Consider the following 17,154-nt stretch of genomic DNA (forward strand, 5'->3'; position numbering starts at 1 on the left):
ACCTGCCGTCTCTAATATAGTCTAATACATTTTCCGTATCCCACTGAGTCACATCTTACATTAACGGTCACTTTGGTTATCTCATGCATGCAAATTACCACATTCCTTTACGTCACTGTGACGTCACGCGACAAGTCATGTGACTACTATGCCTGTTGTACTGATCGGATGTTGACCCCTTCTCACCTTCACGTCGCTGTGTGGTTGGCGTATTTGGCACGCAGCCAACCAGCTCAACGGTGTCTCACCTTCCTTCGTGTTGTTTGTTGATTGACTTGGCTGAACAACATTTTTTGCCTTATCAATAATACGTTACAGTCTACAGCAATTTTTGTTTTAAATGGTGCGAATTGTCATTGTTATGATCGCGAGTAAATTATACTGTCCTCTTCCGAGTTTCAGTTATGATATCAGCGACTTACAAGAAAAATTATTTATTTATTTATTTATTTATTTATTTATTTATTTATTTATTTATTTGGTAGGGTGGTGTGGGAAGTTGTAGAAATACCATAATGTATAAAGCTAGTGTGGTTATATTGCAATAATATAAATGCAATAATGATATAATTTACAACAAAATTCAACTTTTTGGTGCGATATCCTGATATTGTCTCTGGCCGGCAGTGTGTACGTGTTCCGGAAACTATAGAATTTTTTTTTAAAATTAGGCGAGGTTGGATGTTAAGTTTTAATTTGTACATAGATGGCATGCGACCTTTCGATGACGATACGACTCTACGAGAGCTTCTGATGTCTTATCTAGTCTATGTATACTTATGATATATGCACACTTTGTAGTCTTATAGACAGGTCTGACCTTCTGTAGTCTGAAATTCTAGGTCGCGTTCTTGCTATTCTCGGCAGCTAGCACAGTTTAGTTGCGCGGTCGGTCACACTGCGCTGCGATATACTAATCAATGAAGCGATATGCAAATAGGCCAAACGCGTTTAACGTAAACAGCACCATAGACTGATTACGATGTGTGCATTTGATAAAATTCGTCATAACTCGCAACGCTTTAGAATATTTTTAATGGCCCTTGTCTTAGAAATTCAAGTTTGGCTTTAAGTTCTTTCATCAATAAGGGGGTTGTCGAAAATAAATAAATTAAAGAATTTATAAATATTACATTTATACGACGAATTCTTGGGGTGAGCTTATTAGATGGAACAGCTCGTCTAGCCAACATTGTATATTTAAATTACTGTCCAGACACACAGACAGACTAGATGATATTCTTACTCGTGTGTGACTAGTGACTGTACGCCGTACGAAGATTCTCCGCAGTTTTTACGTTTGTTTTGACCGATCGAGAGGCGATCGAACATTTCAGACATCACCAGCACGTATTCTGGGTTAGGATGGATCAGATCCAACCCAATGTATTTAGTCCATCGCTGAAAAAAGTCCTTAAAAGTTACCAAACCGTCGCGATGAGTACATTGCAAGGGCCGAGTGGCTTCCCAGCTCGTTGGACAGAACAACAACCACATACACCCAGTTCGCCGGACGACGATTCTTTCAAGAAAGTCAAACTAGACATGAAAAAGGCTAACCAGGAGAAATATTTAGAAGACGTTGTTTACCATCCCCCACCCTTTCCAATTCAGCAGATTCCAGTTTTCACGCCGTTGGATCAATCACGTAGCGAACGAAGCGAGACCATTCTCGAAGGCGAGACGATCTCCTGTTTTATAGTTGGTGGAGAGAAACGTTTATGTCTGCCGCAGATCCTCAATAGCGTTCTAAGAGACTTTAGCCTTCAAGAAATTAACGCTGTCTGTGATGATCTTCATATATATTGTTCAAGATGTAACCCCGAGCAGCTGGAAATATTGAAAATTTTGGGCATCTTGCCTTTTAGTGCCCCGTCGTGCGGGCTGATCACGAAGACAGATGCTGAACGTTTGTGCAACAAACTGCTGCACGAAGTTATAGAGAAGTCGGTAGAGACATCCACAGTATCAGAAAAGAGTTTCAAAGTATATCACGAATGCTTTGGCAGATGTAAGGGCATTTTCACTCCCGAACTTTACACTTCTTCTCATGCCAAGTGTATAGAATGTGTCGATTGTCACGGACTTTTCACACCACAGCGATTCGTTTGCCACGCGCATAAATCGCCAGAAAACCGCACTTGTCATTGGGGATTCGACTCGGCCAATTGGCGAAGTTATCTTCTTCTTGCGAAGGACCAAGATATCGAGAAATTTCAAGCCCCATTGGAAGAACTGAAAGCCAAATTTGACTTCATGGGAAGATACAAACGCAAACCGGTGAGTGGATGATTTGTCATTTACATTTATTCCATTTTAAATATGAGATTGTTTTTTTTCTTCCTATTTTTGATAGTCGGTGGTGATGGGAGTGGAAACAACGGAAGCTTGATACAGTGCACTGCACTGCTAGTCCTAAAACTTTAAGTTAATTACTACAGACCTTTTTCATCGACATTCACGCCGCTATATTGATCTTTATGCAAATCCGTCACAGAAACAACATCGCTCACAAAATGCTAAAATCCCTTTTCAAATTTTTTCTTTGCCTTTTGTCTATTTAGCTTTTGCTTGTTTTATTATACACACTTTGAAAGTGTCTGGACCGTTTCACACATTTTTAGCAATGAATGTACCGGGCAAGAAACGATTTCCTTCAAGCCGCATTTTTTGTTTTCACATTTTGGACAACAAATAAGACAGCTCGAGCTGACCTCTCATTCGTTTTTCCTGTGCATGCTGTGTGGCATTCATTATAAACACCCAGTGAAGCTTGTATGTTACGTAACAAAGTTATGAATCGACTTTACTGCACTGGTGAACTCTCTTGACAACTCCCTATGTGGCGAGGTAATTAAAAAAGAAGGGCAGGGGTAAAGAAATTTCAAAGGCAGAAAATACGTCTCTGATGAGACGATCGGACTAGTAGAGTTCAGCCGAAGGTGGACGTATATTCCGATAGAAAAGCGATGCTCTCGATCATATTGTTTCGTAACACTGTTATCGTTTTTGACGCCGCTTGGATAAAGTAAACACGAGTTTGAGCACGTCTCGCTGTGTACTAATGGGTTTACGGTAATGGCTAGTCGAGTCGCGCACTTGATGTACGCATGTCACAACACTGGCGACACCACGGCATTGTTTTTTGTCGCTGGACACTGTGTATTTGCTTGTATACCGAGACAGATAATTAACCTTCGTTGTCAAAGTCAGACACTCCCGAAATGTGCAAAGGTCACCTGTTCGTACTTGTATGAAAACGAATTAACAGCATCACAAATTCAGCTACTAACGCCACGAGGGGAATCCCCGCTTTGGACCACCTACAACGGCTACAATGTATGAAAAATACCTTCTGCCAAGTTCATGTTACATATATTCCAGGGATGTTGGCTTTTAAGTGAATTGTTATGAATTATGAGTAAATTTTGACCAAGTCTAATAAATGTTTTTTTTTTGGGGTGTTTTTTTCTGTAAATATTGTTCAGTAGCTTTTACTTTAGGAATAATTTTCTTGAGTCTGCAAAAATTAAATTCAAGTAATTTTTCACAAATATTCATTTCTTGTGAATGACATTTGAAAATATTCTGGATTGTTGGCATTTGATAAATTTTGTTTAAGGGAAGTGTACAGGAAGAAATACTGTTCAAATTATTCATTTGAACTATTTTATGAGATATCGAATGGTTTTGAAAGTTTATGCCTGAAGTTTTTGGCTTTGAACAGGTGAAAAGTGAGGAATCTGTAATTTCATTTCTTGAGATGAAGGCCTGCTACTTTTGCAGTGCTGAGTAGCCAGTGTATGCACTATGCCAAGTTACAAGTTGGCATCTAGCCAAATACAGTGGTTTATGATGATCACCATTTTGTTCCCCTACTACACATGGTTTTGTTGGAAATAGAAAACAGAATTGAAAACGAGCTGACAAAAATAAAAGAATATTGAAAAAAAAATAAGAAAAAAAAATTGCATTTTTTATATATCTATATTATCGAATCATATAAGCATGCATTGCTGAACAACATTGAGATGTTTTTCCTTAGATTGAAATTTGGGTCCTGAAAATTCACAGTGGCTGATAAAGAAATCATTGTTATTCAACATCCCTATTCATTGCAAAATGAATGCAGAGCCATCATGACATTAAGTTGACTGACAGTGTTGTCAAAATAAGCACAGACCTTGAGCTGAAGGTCACAAGTGCCTGTGAAACTTCAAAAGGGGATGAATGTGAAAGGAATACTTGTATTGGGAGTATTTTTCTCTGTAATATCATGAAGGCTAAGTTGTTTACTGGCTGCCATCTCTACTATAGAGGTCTGATATTCTTGTTTTGTGCACACCTCTAAAGCTAAGTTAGCCTGTGTTGAAAGTTGTTGTTTTGCAGTTTGTTTTTGAACAATTTTTGGACACAACGATTTTTTTTCAAGTCAGTCATATTGGATTTTTTTCCTTTTGTGGCCCACAGCAGGAGTTGACCCCTGTAGTGATGTCGGTTATGTAACAGTATTGATGGAATGTAAATATCTGAACTTTAAAATAACAAAGCCAAAGCTCCTGACTTCAAGTGACCAGACTTTTGTTTGACCTGTGTCTGACACATTCTTATCATGTGAAGAATTCCTTTTAATTTGTAAACATTAGTTTGGGATTAATTCATCTCAAATTTAGATTGTAGCTTCACTGAAATGGTACTCAAATATAACAAGTAATTTGTCACATCATGTGTGTTCACAATCAGCAAATTTTTACCTTTCTGTAATGACCATTTGAATAATATGAATATGTACGTATTGTCACTTGTTTATCATGTGATGGGAGTTTTTTAAATTTTTTTATTTTATTAATTTTTTAAATTTTATTTATATCATGAAAAAAAAGGAAAAAGAAATACACGACAAAACTTTTGTAACAAAAACTAGTTACTAAAAGTAACCTAGAGACTTGGATTTTATGTGGCTAGAGAATGTGGTTCTTCTTTATGTCAGTAGGATAGCCTAATTTCTGGGCCATAAATATTCATACATTTCAAAATCAAAATCAACATGTGTTGACTTCTGAAAACGAAAAAGTCAATTTGATTTCATCACCTTGGTTTAAATCTGATGAGTTTTATATGTTATGATAAAAATGACTTCCATTATTCAGTGACGAACAAGTTAGATTAAGATTTTGCTAAATTAAAAATAAATAAATAGATGAGATGAGAAGCACAGCACTTAATGACTAAGGTCATAAAGTTTACATGATATGATAGCCTTATGGCTTTAGAAATGTGATATGGCTCCATTGAAACATTTGACAAATATGAAAAGTTCAGAAATAGATATGCTGCCAACATGTTTACTGAATATTGTTTCCCATCATGCAGTAGTCATTGTGACCTCTGACCCCCAAGTACTTTAGAAGCTTAACTAGTAAACAATTATATATTTTTCAAATGTGTTACACATACACTGTCCCTTCATCTGATGACAAGTTATCACAAATTTAGTAAAGTTACATGATTAGATTTGAAGTGAATTTTATTTTGTTATCCATTGATGTAAACCATTATTTTAAAATTGAGGTCATCTCATCATGAATTAGTGAAATAAAACAGAAAAATAATCTCCCTGGTGTATATTTATACGAGAATGTGTACCTATCTCAAGGCATATCTTTTCTTACTTTGTGCTGCGTATAGCCATGATTTCTGTAGAACAAGACAGTATTGACTTCTTAAAATAGCCATACTTTTCTAGAGAAGATTGCATAGATTCCAGGCTTCAAATTTTTATGAGTTTTGGAGCATTTAAGAGACCACTATCATAGTCTAGGAAGTGCTGAATCCATGCCAAACCAGAATTTTATTGTTGAGTAAAGGCCATTTATTTTTAGCCAAAAGAGTTGGCTATCTTTGTGGACAAACTGTTGAAGGACAATGTCAGGCCAGATCGCGAATTCGGCTTCTCTAATTTATTTTCCCCTCGATGTGTGGACACCAATTTCAGGTAACACGGAGACTTTGCTATCTGGTTTGGAAATGTTGCCAGTCTGGCATGGCAGTGTATGAATAAAGTATTTCAAGTCAGAGGTGTAGTTTCTAGCTTAGTTTCAGATGATCGTTTTGAGGGTCCTAAATTCACCATCTCATTCTAAATGTGTTTACTGACTTGGTGGAATAGTACAAGATTTATCTTTATCTGTATGCGAACACCAACAAATAAAATTACATATTTTAGGTTGAAATAGAGTTCAAGGTCTTTTAGGAGCAGAAGATTTGTCAAGACAAACTATATTACACATAAGGTGAATGAACTTAATTATTTTAGAGGAGAAGCAATTCTTTTATGTGTTCTGACTCATCCTAATGCCTTCAGAACTGATATACTATAGCCCTGGACGTTTTTTGCTATTTAAGACTTATTCCCACTAATTTTGCTGGAAAACAAAAATGCAAAAAAAAAATAGTGACTAAAATGCCTTATTGTACCGGTACATCAAAATAATGTGCTAGTCTGGTCATTACTGAAACTCAAGAACTTGCTGACTGTAAAATCGTAAAAAAAAATTGTAAAAAAAATGCCTGGCCTCTGTGTTATAGCGGCCAGGCATTGTCAATGCAATGTTGGTGAACTTTTCATGTCAGTTCAGATTTTTTGCATTTGTGTAAAAATAAGTGGGTGTGTATGACAGCAGTTATATAACATTAGATGAAGGATTGTATCAACAGTGACTGATTGTAGATTTTAATAAGTTGTATTCTGTATAGTTCTGGAGATATGTGCTTCTAGGTTTCTGACACATCTCTACCCCACTGCTATGGTTCCTCCCTAGCCCTAGAAATATTACGCTACTAGGTTTGACGCGTCTTCACCCTCCGCTATGGTTCCTCCCCACCTACAACCCCAATACTGTGAAAGTTTCGGTATAAAAAACCACCCATACCCATGCTAATGACTGCAAAAATACAGAAATAAACTTTAAATCACTAAATTCAACCTTCGTCTTGTCAACTCTCTCATTTCTTGTCTAACGTTTGCTCGAGTCACAAAACGGACAACAGTAAGTCATGCAAACAGGCTAGCTCAATATCGCACACGTGCACAACCTTGTGTACATTTGCGCTTTGGTCACATCGTCCATTTTGCGACTCGATTGAATGTTAGACAAGAACTGACTGAATAGACAAGACATAGGTTGAATTCAAAGTTTATTTCAATATTTATTAAAGAAGGTATGGGTGGTTTTTTGATGGAAAATCCATGAGTATGAAAACTGTGTGCAGTCTCTTGTTTACCTTATCGAAGGAACAGTATTGAGTGGGGTGAAGAGTGTCCCTCGGAGCACATATTTTCAGAGCCACATTCCTTGCTAAGTTAGACATGATAATTTGTGAAGCTTTATTAAATAGCACATTTGTTTTAGAGGTCATTCACCCTTGTTTCCCAGAAATTTAACACCCACACACAGGAAGTCAATACATTTGAGACAAATCCATGGAAAGAGGAAGGAAAAGTCATAAACATTTTCCAAAGTTCTGGTATGCACTAGGTCATGTAATACTGGCTCCCCTATGGTTACAATTTGCAACTGTGTAAATATTATGTCTGGTTGTGTTGTGATGTCTGGTTTAGTGGTTGGTGTTTTAAACATCTCATATTCTGTATGTATTGTCTGGAATCATGATTGTCTTTTAGCATGGTTATCTTTTTTATTTATAAAACAATTTGATGGTTCATATATCAGTTTACATAGTTCAGATCGGCTAGAAATATGTTATCGTTGCTTATCGTATGATTCTTAAATCTTGGCGAAAACTCAAAAATGTTAGGCCTGCTATCAAGACCCTGGAAAAAAAAGGAGCCATTTTGTCCATAAATGTATGAAAACTGGCAATGTGACAGACATTTTTGTGATGACCTCATTTCTGGTGTGTGCCAATTTGATAGCAGCGTAGCAGACACATATGTATGAAGTAGTACCTACTTCACTTAGAGCCAGCAACAATGCAAACATGTGAATGAATGTGTAACAATGGGCGTGGCTCACTGGGTCAGCTGGGTGATGAATGCTTCCAGAGAGTAGAGACGGAATATTTCATACCTCCATTGGAAGTGAAATAAAACGAAAGAGACATGTATCATATCGTAGTGAAACTGAAATCATAATTCTCCTATGGTGGTTGTTCAAATTTGAAATCGAGCTTCCTAACACAACAGCAGAGTGACTGCCAAAATCATTTGCATATTTATTTTAAAAATTTGTAGTTTGAAAGGTTTGGTAATTTGAATTTTCAAGAGCAGCTTTTAAAATTGGGTTTCAAAATATATTCTAAACCAGGCTGTTCTCCAAAGTAGAAAATTTCTTTAGAAAACTAGACATCTGCAAATATTACTCGGCCATATTGAACACATAATCCTGACTATACATGCAAGAGTTGTAGATATGACTGCCAAATATCTCCCGACCGGATTCATTATTCCTATTGGGATAAAAAGATTTATACAAAGAGTACTTTCCGTAATTTTCCCGATCAAGATTAATAATTTTTGAAATAGATTGTTGACAAGTACCATTAATTTATCAGCATCCCAAACAGGATAAACAGATACATTTATATCAGATATAAGGTATTCTTCAAATGTATGTACTAAAAAATTGACCTGGACAACGTATCACTAACACTTGGCATTTATGTAAATTGTAGGTCTTTGAGACAAGAAAGCATACTTTTCCCATAAGGGCCATGTTGTAGTTCAAAAAAGCCAAGAAATTCAACATTTATCCTGATGTGAAAAAAAAATATCCTGTTTGGGATAAATTTTCCGATCAAAATAAAAAAAAATTAATGCTTATCCCAATCACAATAATTATCCCAATTCAGGGTGGGGGTGGGGGTGAAGGATATTCTTGACTGGATGTTGTCATTAATTTGTGAGACCTCCGTCAGCACAGAACACATGAAGTACGTTTCAGATTAGTTGAACTTGGAAGTGATCTCAGGTCAGTCTGTTGCCTTGAAATTCAAGGACTGAAGGCCATGTGTTGGTAATACTGTTTAGTGCCTATATTTATCAAGATTGCTTCACATTTATTGGTGTCAAATTCCAATTTTTATTCAGGGTCAAAGCTGTTGAGATTTTGAAAGTCCTATAAATGTAGTCGTTTCTATAGTGATATTAGCTGAGAGACTGTCTTGATGTTACTATGGGCTAGCTCTTTCTATAGATTGGTGTAAAGAGAGGTGTACAGTAGTAAGCCCAAGACAAGTCTCTGGGCTTTAGTAGCATCAAGAATACTCACACTGCACTTGTATGCATTGAATGGAACTGTTCAGGAAATTACCAAGTAAAAAAAATTCATTTCTGTGTCTGTTATCTGGTAGATTGTCTACAGCCATAGTTCTTGAGAGTATGTGAGAGTTATTGGAAGCACCACGGATGTATTAGTTCACTAATTACATCCATGGAATCACAGATCAATACTGTAATAGCAAATTAGAACATTACATTTTTGTCACCAAATCTTTATCAAAATGAAATTTAAAAGAACTTTCCAATTGTAAAAACAATAGCAAGGCAATTCATTGATTTTCTGACTCCTAGTTACAATCACATTGCAAGGCTTTACCTGTTGTGTTTGTTTTCTTTCTGCATTACCCCCCAAAGTCTCAAGTTTACTAATTAGGCCTCAAAAATGCTAAAAGGATTTGCATAAGTGTTACCACTATACATTTGTCTTAGACAGTTACGTAAGAGGTGCCAGACTACTTCTTTGTATAAACTACATCATCAACTGTTGTAGGAAAACCATGAATGGAAAACCAGAATACAGTATGCATACTATTGATTGAATGGACAGCTTACTGCAAAGACAATAGTCTATGCTTACAGCCATGTTTTTTTTTCATTCATTGTTTTTTGGGAGGTGCATGTATGCACATGTAGTACTACAAATGTTAACTGTGTGAAAATATGCAAAAATGTCCTTTCTCTGTTGATCAATTAGAAAGTGGTTCTTTGTTTTTGTTCATTGATATACATCAACCTGTTGAGGCATTATAAGCTGGCTATTGACAAAAATGGCATGTCTAGTTTTCTTGGAGACTTGTTAATTGACCTTTTTTACATGAATATTTTTGAGAGAAACAGTGAAAATTAAGTAGTTGGGGTAGATTTTCTTAAATATTGAAGTTTAATATCTGTAGTCTGGTATTTCTCAAATTGTAATTACATTCACGGTGTGAACTTCTGATATTTATAAAATTATAAATATTTACATTTTTTGGCAAAAAAAGAAAAAAAGAGGAGAAACAGCATTTTCCATGATTATGGGTTGGAAACAGGATTTAACATATTCTGAATATTAATGTTGTGCATGGTCTGAATATGCAAATGATGGTTGCCATGGTGATGGTGTAGTATGGAGACATCTAGACAAATTGGCCTGAATATGGTAATGGTTGTCGTGACAACCAGCCTTGAATTTGAACTGCATTTATAGATTGGTTATGATGAGTGCTATTTAATTGCTTTCATGTAGAGTAGGTTTTTGGAAATTTGGCAAGAGAATTTGACACACAAAAAAAATTTGACTTTTAATATTCAGAAAATCAACTGTGTGTGAAGTTTAATCAAGATATTTGGAGTGACGTTCTAATACAAATTTATTAGCTATAGTGGTAGATTTTGAAAAGAAATGTACTTTGCATGGCATAGACATTTTTATTGCCATTAGACTAGTTTTGAAATCAGGAATTATTCGCTTTTCATTGATTGTGTGGATTATTTTGTCATGAAATAATGAGAATTAAAATATGAAAAGAAATCGGATTATTGATTGGTATTGAACTTGTCAGTGTTGTTAATTATGTCTCCTTCCGTGTAAGTTATGTTAATTTAGACACAGACCCCCCACACCTCCTTGGATGAAGAGAAAAGGGGATTATACTAGTATTTGAAACTGGAAGATATATGCAGTTATAGTATATTACATCACTGAGATAGAGGCAGTGTGTAACGAACAGGAAGTACATAATAGTCACCCAGTGCAGATTTCACTTTTTTTTTCTCTGGTCAAAACTATCGTCAAAGATACATGTAATTAGGAAATTGTACTGTGGTAATGATTATCCTTGTATTATTATTAAGTTCTCATAATTTTGAAACATTTGGGCAAAAGATATTCATGTTGCCACACCTTTTTTTTTTGTACGGCAGTTGAGGTTTTTAGTTATCAGACACACCGATACAACATGTAAGAAATGCTAAGAATGTTTTGGTTAGCCACATAGCCGTCTATATGTCTGAAGATACGTCCTGTCATGACTTGGTTCATAGACGTCTAATGTCTATGCTTGGATGATATCATGCACTGGGCATGCTGATAGTGGAAAACCTTTCAAGCTTTCATTTTGAAAAGTGGGTTGGGTTGTCGTAAATATGTGAATTCCCAGTACTATTGGTTCGGATTTAATGTGCATAGAGCAAATGATATAGCTGTTGGCTATTGCGAATATGTTGGGTTATGTGAACAGAGTCCTTACAATGTATGTGAACAGTGTCTTCTCCCTCAGATGGGATTAGTGGATACTGTCAAGATAAACCAACAGCAATTCAATGCTATAGTAACTGCCAATCATCACAGACCAGGAATCTCTATACAGTATACTCTCTTCTGTACTGACTTCGGGGCATTTCATTTCCTTTCTGTACCACATTGAAATGGCTGTCTCTTTAACATGATCAGTTATGAAAATGTATTGTCGTAGACTTGCCAATAATTTCTAATAGTGAAATTTTGCTTCACATTTGCAGAGGTCATATTTAGAGATTATATGTTCATATTTGTATACGTTTTCTCAAAGATTTGAGAAAAAGTAAATAAGAAATTGAGGTAAAGAGTGTTTTCGTATTATTTTGATGATAAACATGCCGCTAGTGCTCAAAGCCAAAACAGTACCAGCAAAATTGTGTATTTTAGAATTTTGTTAGAAGCAGAAGTAAGTTGTTTTATAGTAGCACCATTATGATTTATAATAAAAGAAGAGAAAAAAAGTGATATCGCAGTGAATTTTTGTTAATGTACTATATTTCTGTGTGTGGCACTTCCGTGTTGTGATGATATACCAACTACTGATGACCTCAATTCCAGAAACAAAATGACTGACTAACGATAATTTATCTTCATATTTGTGAGATGTCACTATTTAGTACATGAAGTATTCATAAATTGAAAGCTATAAATACTACGGAATGTATTCATTTCGGTAATTTCACGTTCCTCGAACTAAATACTGCCTTGTGTGGTATTTCATCCTAAGTCAGCAATTAATATAATATAACTGACTACCATGTCACTAAGATGCCACTCCATGATCATAAGAATGTCCCCTATAGTAGCAAGTACTGAACAATCTGTACCATTTCTAAGGATTACTTGATAAATATAGATGAAAAATGGGTAAAATTGTGATGTGTTTTCGACAACATATAAAATTCGTGGCTATTATAATTAGTGAAAGAGAAGTGGACCATGCCAAATAAGGGTGTTCCCCCTGTATACGTGCGATAGACTTCATGCAGTAGACATGACATTCTTGTGGCAAGCTGCACCTTTAAAAGGACTTGATGTGTTTTGTATTATTACTAAAGACAAACATTTTTTACAATATAAAACTACCTATTAGAAATCTCACTATTGGAAGTGATTGTCTGCTGTGACGTTTTTGTGCCCTTTGATGTCAGTACATAACGTCACAGCAGACTACTAATGTCCCGTGTTCCATTCATATGTTAATTAGTCTCGCATACACAGACTGCAAAAGACAAACTTGTACGACTGCAAAGAGAAAGGTCAACGTATGGTATACAACTGACTGTTTGCAGGTCAGATAGTACAGATAGACTAAGCTTTGTCATCAGCGTTGTCAAACAGAGAGTTGTAAATTTGACAGATTTTACGTTTTCTAAATGAAGGATGACTCACACTCAGGTTGAAGATAGACTGACTTTATTCTCAAGTCATGTACACACCCATGTGAGGTATTATTATACATGTGGAGTATTTATTTCAACAGATTTGAACTAGATTAGATTTGAAAATGTGTGTTTTGTAAAGTGTTCATTATTCTGAACTAATGTAAAAAACAAGAACAGTAAATGTTGCAATATTGATTCAATGTTACCCCCATCTATATCAGAATGACTGGTCAACGTATGTAGGAAGGGAAGACATGAAACACCATTCTCCCCAAATTTAAAAACTGTTTGTATTTAGTAAACAGAGTTTCTTTAATTAAAGCAAATAATGGAATCCATAGACTTTGGCACATAATCTTCCACTAAAGCATGTCTGTGATTACGAATGCCATGCCATGGTTAACAATCAAAATAGCTGATCTTAGATTATGAACAAAATTATATAGAGTGAAAATAGGTTGAAGAATTTGTAAGCAAAGCATTATGGGTACACTACCTTTGACCCCTCAGATATTACTTATGGAATATTCTGGAGGGCTTTAAGTTAACCCACATGACACAATTTCTGGTGAACTTGTAGAAATTGTCCTCGGTGTTGTCAAGTGTCTATTATGTTCAGAGTAAGAAGGAATTGCTGATGACCTTCTCCCTTAACACAAGGTCAACTAAACATTAATTTTTTGTTAGTATAAATTACATTACCAGATGGTACTGTACATGTGTTATGTAACACTGGTAACATGGATGTAGTAGTGTACAAGCAAGGGGAAGGGTATTAGTTCCCAATATTTTTCTTCTTTGGGCCAGAGAAAATAGGAGTGACCCAGGGGGTCTTTTTCACTACCAGTCGATGGACAAGTAGTGACAACCCTTAATAGGTCACGAGTATTTTCCGGCTGAATGAAGAAAAATATTGGAGAATAACAGAATTATACCAGTGCCAGAAATATCAAAGAAAAATCAGGGAAAGTAATGACATATTAACAGTAATTTTAACGCTTTGACTAAAATTTTGATCATAGCAGAACCGGTGACGTAGACACGCCTTGTTGTGACATAGATGTGTGTTGTGACGTGGAACAACCAGAGTATATATATTCCATATTTTTTGTTCTACTTGGTATAATTCTTTAGTAACATCATCATCATGCAAACAGGCATGCAACTAATTCAAGCAAGCACATTTAACAGTCTGATTGGTAGAAAGATGGGGAAGCTAGAAAATTTGTACGTTCATATTAAAATAAGTTACTGTTGGTCAGTGCTAGCTGAACTTAAATGGGGAGGAAGGAGGGATCTTAACCCTTGGTCTCGTACCATTGTATCTTGTTAGGTCAGAATACTGCTACAATTTTCGTAATAAATTTAGTCTGTGTGGGGTCTTCTTGGAACTTACAAAACAGTTCTGTTGCTGCATACTTTCTTCTCCAAATGTACGAAGTTGTTCTTTTGAAATCACAACCAATATTTGCGTGTGAGATGTTCTTGAGGTCAAATCCGCCATAAATTGTGCAAATTTTTATTACATGGTATTTGTCTGGTTGTATAGGGTTAAGTCAATATAGGATTACTACAATGAATTGTCGTTTATAAAGGTAGACTACACTGGTATGTCTGTGACCTTGGTTGGCTGTTGAATTTAGTGGATATAGTTGGGGAGTTGGTGTGAGCTATGAGAAGGACTTAAAAGTTAAGTAAGGTTTATATGCAGTAGATAAGTATACATGATGAGTTAATGACATCATAAGGGTGTAGTAACTGACTGACCAAGGATTCGTCTACATGTCAAATAGTATATATAGTGGAAAACTTGTTCCTCCCCCATGTTTGTAGCCTTATTATAGATGTAATTTATGGCCTAGGCAAAGATAAGACCGTGTACTGTAATTATTTCTGTCATTCAAGCAAAGAATGTTACAGTTAACCCCAATGGATAAAAATAATGTATGATCGGAGTTCATATATATTGAGAATGGGTGAAGATAAATATTACATCGTTATATTTGAAACCGATGTTTTGTGGAGTTTTTTTGTACGTGAATGTTTTCTATGACGTTAATTCTGTGTGATGAGTATCTAATGTAACGATTGTCTGTTGGTCTTCATCCTGTTGTGTGAGACGTACAAGTACTTAAGTACTGCATTCACGAGAATCAAATCTAGTCTGACTTCCATTGTACAACTTCTAAGCTGGTTTTTGGGTCAAATTGAAATTTGTCTTAGATTCAACTTGAGTAGGGACCCAAATGCATTCGTATTCATTTAATGTAAAACAGCTTAAAACACCCAGTCTTGGCGTAAACTGTCTGCTCACATTGGGACTAACGTAGCCCAATGTTGCCAGCTTCCACTCTGTAGTCAATGTGAACTCCCATACTTAATGTTTTCTTCATTGTGGTGTGGTATGTTCAAGTTGAGGTCAACTCTGCGCTGCCCTCATTTTGGATCGGGGTTGATATATGAGGTGTATATGACGTCTGTGTTGTATGGGCTGTACTGAGGTCAAAGGTCAAGTAACGAGACTATCAGGCCATACAGCGAGACAACACCTGGTTTAAAGTTCAATGTGTCATCTGTAGTTTTGGTGTGTCATCTGTGCCGTGGTGTTATCTATGGTGACAAACATACATGGTGACTGACTGTGTTTGCACATAGAAACACAGGGTTTATTCAAATTTGCAGGCTGGCACAAGAGTTTGTACTGTTGGGAGAGAGTGTGTTCACTAACGTACATATTGTATGTTAGAAAAAATACGATAAGATGTCAGAGAAAAAAGTTTTGAAGGGCTTTGGTGTGATAGTTGTAACTGTGGGAGACTCATCTATCTGGCTTCAAAATATGGCGTCAAATAGCTAAGTCTTTGGGTTAGCAGTAGCTGACTTGGTGGACATCATATGCAGGAACCACGGTGAAATTAGAGGGTTTTGTAGAGGGGTGTGTGTTGATTTTATGGTAGGAGGAGGGTATAGAAGAATGTGTTGAGGGGCATAGTGTGGAAAATTCAAACAGGTCAAATGTACAGTAAGGAGGTTGAATACAATCGTGGGGATATATTATTATTAGGGGATGTATTGTATGTAGCTAAGTTGAGTACATTAATAACATTAGGGAAAGAGAGAGCGAGAGGGGGGGGGCATAAAGAGGTAATGCCAAGTGTAGTTTTGGTGGTAGTAAGGTAAGAGAGAGAGTATGATATGAATGAGAGTATGATGAATGTGATGAAGTGCTTAGTATGGTTGAGGTAGTACAGTAGTTAGGGGAATAATGTGGTTTAAAATTAAAGCATAGTGGGGGGGGGGTACGGTTGTGAGTGTGATGAAGCAAAGTGATTGATGTAGTATGGTTGATGTTGTACTTTAAAAAGGTCAACTGAGAAAAAGGACTAAAAATGTAACTGTGAAAAACAGTTGTCTGGCAGAGCTTTAGAAAAGTTGATCTAGAACAAACGAACAGTTCTATATAATCCTCCTGGTTCCACTGATTGGATAACACTAACTCAGAAAACCTGGGATTGAAACCAGGGCCTTTGATAGGTGTAAGGGGACAGATAATGAGCTTGTAAGTGTGTGTTTAGATTGCAGTGAGGGCATGGGATTGTGTAGTATGGTTGAGGTGGTACATTAATGAAGATAGGTGATAATGATGGGGGGGGGGGGGCATAATGAGGTATATTGTCCAGTGTGATGGAGGTATACACATAATTTGTAATATTCCGGGCTGGGTTTGAAAAAACCTTGAAGTTACAATAGCTGCCAGCATGACAAGGCCATCTTTTTATCAAAAAGCACTAAGCTGTAACAATCATTGTTATTTGTTATCAATAATGATTATTATTTGATTTATAAATAACAAACCAATCACAAGACAGTTGACAAAACTTTCAAGGTCATTAAAAATGAGTTTACTTTGCTGTCATTGTGATGACAAAATACTCGTTTTGTATTTGATTTTAAAACTGTAAACAAATTTAATATGATTATTAACTTTACCAAACACATATTTAGTTTGTAAAGTAAGACATGTCTAGTCAGAATCCAGTTATGTGGGATTCTTGGTTCTCAGTCTTTCCTCTGCCATGCTCTTTCCCCAGCCATGCCTGGCATTTTGCTGATGACCATTTATTCAAACGATACATTCGATTCCACAACTACTAAAATGATATTTATGTTTACATCATAAATTAACT

The 17,154-nt window shown here is 36.0% G+C and overlaps 1 protein-coding gene across 1 annotated transcript in view; it reads left to right on the forward strand.

Annotated features, from left to right (window-relative positions):
- The first annotated feature begins 1,240 nt into the window (after positions 1–1,240).
- LOC144451160 (ski oncogene-like) overlaps positions 1,241–17,154 on the forward strand; it is a 41,943-nt gene continuing 26,029 nt past the window's right edge. The window contains exon 1 of the mRNA XM_078141941.1: positions 1,241–2,280. Coding sequence (XP_077998067.1) covers positions 1,366–2,280 — 915 coding nt within the window. The 5' untranslated portion in view covers positions 1,241–1,365. The remainder of the gene's footprint in view (positions 2,281–17,154) is intronic.

Source organism: Glandiceps talaboti, chromosome 21 (assembly GCF_964340395.1).
Source record: "Glandiceps talaboti chromosome 21, keGlaTala1.1, whole genome shotgun sequence".
Classification (NCBI taxonomy): Eukaryota; Metazoa; Hemichordata; class Enteropneusta; family Spengelidae; genus Glandiceps; species Glandiceps talaboti.